We start from the raw sequence: 5,096 nt of genomic DNA on the forward strand, positions 1-5,096 counted from the left end.
CTAAAGGAGACCTTCCTCTGCTGAAACACATACACTCCCCCACTTTGTCAGTATTTCACAACTAGGAGATGTTTTCAGATGTTAGGGTATGGACTTTACTATCCTTTGTACTGACTACTATATACCAGAAATCTCATTTGGGCTCTGATCCGACTCTCCCACACTCTGAAGTCAGTATCAACTTTGCCATGGGTGCAGTTTCAGACCCACGCACTCCTAGCAGAAATCCAGGGCTGAGAAGCACACCTTAGCATTCTCCATGTTCTCCTACTTTGTCAAAGAAAAAAGCTTCATTCTAAACTTATTTTCTTACCAATAATAATGATGCAGTCTAAAAAAACCTTTTTTATTTTGCACTGAAAAGAGCAAGCAATTTTCTTTTGCCTTTCCAAGGGGGCTTCTTTGCATGCTCCATATAGTAGCTATAAAGTGGTTGCAATAAATATTAAAAGTTCTGGTATTTTTGAAAGAATATTATAAGGATACAACAGAATGTCATACAAATGTAATCTTAAGTGAAGCATGCAATTTATCTCTTTTTTAGCTGTGCAATGATGAAGGCAGCCAATGGTGGGATTTTGTCATGTGATCTGGCCTCAGCCTGAAGGCTGTCCAATAAGGGACCGCTGGTATTTTTCCACGTTTGTATTCTGGAGTCACCTTACTCACATTTCCTCTCACACTCCCTCTCACATGCAGCTATTAACACAGTCCAGGGCTTGATTTACTTCTGGTTCCCTCCCCAAGGGATTTGCCAAAGTGGGCAGATTTATATTTCCAATCAGGGCATCACAGAAGACCAGGCTGGCAGAGGCTGCACTGGAAATGTACTGCTGCATCAGTGCACTCTTGTGTGAGGGCCCCCGAGGGCCCCCTGCTTTGGACCGCTTCCTCAGCTGTTCCAGGCACGGCAGCTGCAGGCAGGGCTGGCTCCAGCGTTTTTGCCGCCCCAAGCGGCGGGGAAAAAAAAGAAGTCACGATCAGCACTTCCATTGCCGCTGCTTCATTCTTCGGTGGCAATTCGGCGGCAGGTCCTTCCCTCCGAGAGGGACTGAGGGACTCGCCGCCGAATTGCCGGACATGCTGCCCCTTTCCGTTGGCCGCCCCAAGCACCTGCTTGCTGTGCTGGTGCCTGGAGCCGGCCATGGCTGCAGGGTCCCCCATGGAGTGAATATAAGAATGGCCACAGACCAAAGGTCCATCTAGCCCAGTATCCTGTCTTCTGACAGTGGCCAAACGCAGGTGCCCCAGAGGGAATGAACAGAACAGGTCATCATAAAGTGATCCATCCCCTGTCAACCATTCCCAGCTTCTGTCAAACAGAGGCTAGGGACACCATTCCTGCCCATCCTGGCTAATAGCCATTGATGGGCCTATCCTCCTTTTAACTTTCTCCACACCCGTCATGATTTTATAGACCTCTATTATATCCCCCCTTAGTCATCTCTTTTCCAAGCTGAAAAGTCCCAGTCTTATTAATCTCTCCTCATAAGGCAGCCGTTACATACCCCTGATCATTTTTGTTGCCCAGTACTGAAGTCAGGCTTACTGGCCTGTAATTGCCGGGGTCACCTCTGGAGCCCTTTTTAAAAATTGGTGTCACATTAGCTATCCTCCAGTCCTTTGGTACAGAAGCTGATTTAAATGATAGGTTACAGACGACAGTTAATAGTCCTGCAATTTCACATTTAAGCCACTTCAGGGGAGGGCGCCAAGCCCGGCCGCGGGCCCGCAATCCCCGACCGGCCGGAGCGCCGGGGGGAGGGCGGAGAGCCTGGCCGGGGTTCTCCGCTCTCCCCGGCGGCCAGAGCGCCGGGGGGAGGGCGGAGAGCCCCCGGCGGCCAGAGCGCTGGGAGGAGGGCGGCGAGCCCGGCCGGGGCTCTCCGCTCTTCCCGGCGGCCAGAGCGCCGGGGGGAGGGCGGCGAGCCCACCGCGGCGCTCCGATCTCCCCGACCGGCCGGAGCGCGGCGGGGAGGGTGGCGAGCCCAGTCGCGGCCCCGCTCTCGGGCCAGAGCGCCCCGCCGCGCCGCCCCCCTCCAGGCACCGCCCCAAGCACATGCTTGGTGGGCTGGTGCCTGGAGCCGGCCCTGTTCAGGACTCTTGGGTGAATCCCATCTGGTCCTGGTGACTTATTAGTAATAAACAGTAATAAGTGTGATTTGCAACCCCCTTCTGCCAATGCCATGCCTCTCCAGTTCTTCTCCCTGTACATCCTCACCCGCAGGTGGGTAGCGGAATGAGCGTGTGTGTGCGTTGGGGGTGGGGGCTGGTACAGCTTCCTATGGGGCTACCTGTGTCCGGTAACCAGGGCCTGCATCCTGCGAAGCAACACTAAACCGCACTCTGCACAGCGGTGCCAGGCTCTGGGAACCAGGGACCCACCCTAGGAAGGAGCTGCGCGCCCAGACTACGGGAAGGGGCCAGACGCCGCTCAGGCGCCCCCGGCCTGCACCCTCGGGAACAGCCCCCTGCCCCGCAGACACGCCCACTGCTGGCACTGCCTGGCCCTTTAAGAGGGAGCCTTGGCGTTACACCCGCGTGCCTGTGCTGACGTGTGATCGCCCGGCGCCTCTCCTTATACAAGACACGCCCCTTGGCCACCCGCATGCGCAGTTCCTGCCCGGCGATTTTCACATAGAGCATCCCCCTTACGTGCTGGATGGGGGATGTTATTGGGCATGTGCACCCGTTGGAAGGCGGAAGTAAGGCTCCATGGCTTACACGCTAGCGCATGCGCAAATCTTGTCCCGGGCAAATTAGGCGGGATTCTTCAGAGGCTGCTCCCTTATGGTCCGGTTGTACTATGACGGCGCCTGCGCAACATCAGTGACAGGTGGGACTCTTCATGAATGTGTGCATGCGCGATATCACTGCGCATGCGCAGCTCTGAGGCAGGCGAAAAGCGCATTTGTTCAAAAACCGAAGCGGTTCGTGGGGTTGCCATGCGCATGCGTGATAGCGGGATGGCGGTAGGGAAGGTAGATTTCCTTAGAGACGGGTTTGGCTTTGCACATGCGCAGTGGACCATGGGGGAGACTCCTGCATGAGGCCCTCCCTCCCCGGGCGGACGGGTCCGCTGGTGCACATGCGCGGTTCGTTCGTACTTCCTAAGGGGCGGGGTTCGTCGCGCAGAGGCCTCTCCTCCGGGCCGGTGGGCTGTGCGCAGGCGCGCTCCCGGCCGAGGGGAAGTGAAGGTGGGTTCGCGCGGCACCTTTTCCGGCGGCGGCGGTGGCTGGGTTGGGCGCGCGAGGAGGGGAGCGGCGCGAGCCACCGCAGGTCCCGGGCCAGTCACCGTCTCTCTCCGTCCCCTTTGCAGGCAGGAGCCGCAGCCGCCGCCCTCCATGAGCTGAGGAGCCGCTGCCTGGGCCGCTCGGAGCGAAGGAAGGAGCCGGGCGCGGGGCCGCCCTGGGCCCGGCGGCGAAGGGCAGGAGGCCGGGCCTGCACCCGGGCGGGCGGATGGTCCGGAGCTGACGCTTCCCGGGTCTCCCTGAGGCGGGCTGGCGGCCTCTCTGCTGGGCTTGGCGGGGGATCGGCTCGCCCCGGCCCTGCTGGGACCCCGCCCCGGCCGCTGGGGCGGGATAGGCCCGCAGGCCTCCCCCGGTAACCCGTCTCCCGGGCGGTGAGTCTCGTGTTCCCCCGGCCTGCCGCCTCGCACCGCCTCCCGGCCCGGCGCTTCCGCCCGGCTGCCCTGGGCGAGGACAGCGCGGCCTCCCGCCGCACGTGGGTCAGCGGCCTCCGGGTTCGGCTCTGCCCCGAGGGGGCCCCGTGGATGCCGCCGAGATGGGCAAGGTGCTGTCCAAGATCTTCGGCAACAAGGAGATGCGGATCCTGATGCTGGGGCTGGACGCGGCCGGTAAAACCACCATCCTGTACAAACTGAAGCTGGGCCAGTCCGTCACCACCATCCCCACCGTGGGCTTCAACGTGGAGACGGTGACTTACAAAAACGTCAAGTTCAACGTGTGGGATGTCGGGGGCCAGGACAAGATCCGCCCCCTGTGGCGGCACTACTACACGGGCACGCAGGGGTTAATCTTCGTGGTGGATTGCGCCGACCGCGACCGCATCGACGAGGCCCGCCAGGAGCTGCACCGCATCATCAACGACCGGGAGATGCGGGACGCCATCATCCTGATCTTCGCCAACAAGCAGGACCTGCCCGATGCTATGAAACCCCATGAAATCCAGGAGAAACTGGGCCTCACCCGAATCAGGGATAGGAATTGGTACGTGCAGCCCTCCTGTGCTACCACAGGGGATGGACTCTATGAAGGGCTGACATGGTTAACGTCCAATTATAAATCCTAATGATAACAATAACTACTTAGTCTGCAGATAATTACAAAAAAAATAGTCCGCCTGGTTTCCTAGAAGAATGATTCTCTACCGAAAAAGTAAAACCAAGCATCCATAGGATTATGATCACTTCTTCTCCAATTACCACTCTTTCCTTCTACACGCTGACTGGATTCCTGTTTTAACTCTTCTTGCTTGGCGTTAGGAAGCTGTAACCTCCAAATGTGACACGAACACAAGCACTAGATGCTATGGCAGACTTCCAGCAAACGGGAAAGACACACTGTAGATTTGCTAAGTAATTTTTTTCCTCTCTTGATTAGCCCTTATTATGGTTTGATTCCTTTTTTTTTGCTGGGGGGAAGGGGTAACCATTTTCAATGTATGCTTTCTGGTTCTACTTTTTTGAATTTTTTTTCTTTATCACTTGCTGTAGATTGCTTCTTTTTGCATTCATGCAGAATATGTTGCTAGGTCTGTTTCATCAGTAAACTGAAAATTATTGCTTAAAATCAAACTGCAGTCTGTCTTTTTATATTGAGGAATTCTTTTTAAAAAGTCCTTAATCTGTAACTAAATAGTAACTTTAAATCTGTCTTTTCATATCTAAGACTAACATGGTAAATAAAACCTTGCCTACAGTGGTAGATAGTGAGAATACCATTGTAATATGTTCAAAGTACATATCTGAGGTAATGTAAGAACTACATTGAAATGTCAGCTGTGAAGTTCTGAACCATACATCATGCATGAGTAAGGATGCAAATAAGTTCCCCATATTACATAGCAACCATATAACG

General features: G+C 55.6%; 1 protein-coding gene across 1 annotated transcript; it reads left to right on the plus strand.

Annotated features, from left to right (window-relative positions):
* Window positions 1-3,739: 3,739 nt before the first annotated feature.
* On the plus strand, window positions 3,740-4,813 carry ARF6 (ADP ribosylation factor 6). The gene has a single exon (XM_065402632.1). It carries the CDS (start codon window positions 3,781-3,783, stop codon window positions 4,306-4,308), a length of 528 nt encoding a protein of 175 aa, XP_065258704.1. The 5' UTR covers window positions 3,740-3,780; the 3' UTR covers window positions 4,309-4,813.
* Window positions 4,814-5,096: the final 283 nt, after the last annotated feature.

The sequence above is a fragment of the Emys orbicularis genome, chromosome 4 (genome assembly GCF_028017835.1).
Source record: "Emys orbicularis isolate rEmyOrb1 chromosome 4, rEmyOrb1.hap1, whole genome shotgun sequence".
NCBI lineage: Eukaryota > Metazoa > Chordata > Testudines > Emydidae > Emys > Emys orbicularis.

What these genes read in the sequence shown, in the direction of transcription:
- ARF6 (XM_065402632.1), top strand. Translation starts at nt 3,781, where the DNA reads ATGGGCAAGGTGCTGTCCAAGATCTTCGGCAACAAGGAGATGCGGATC.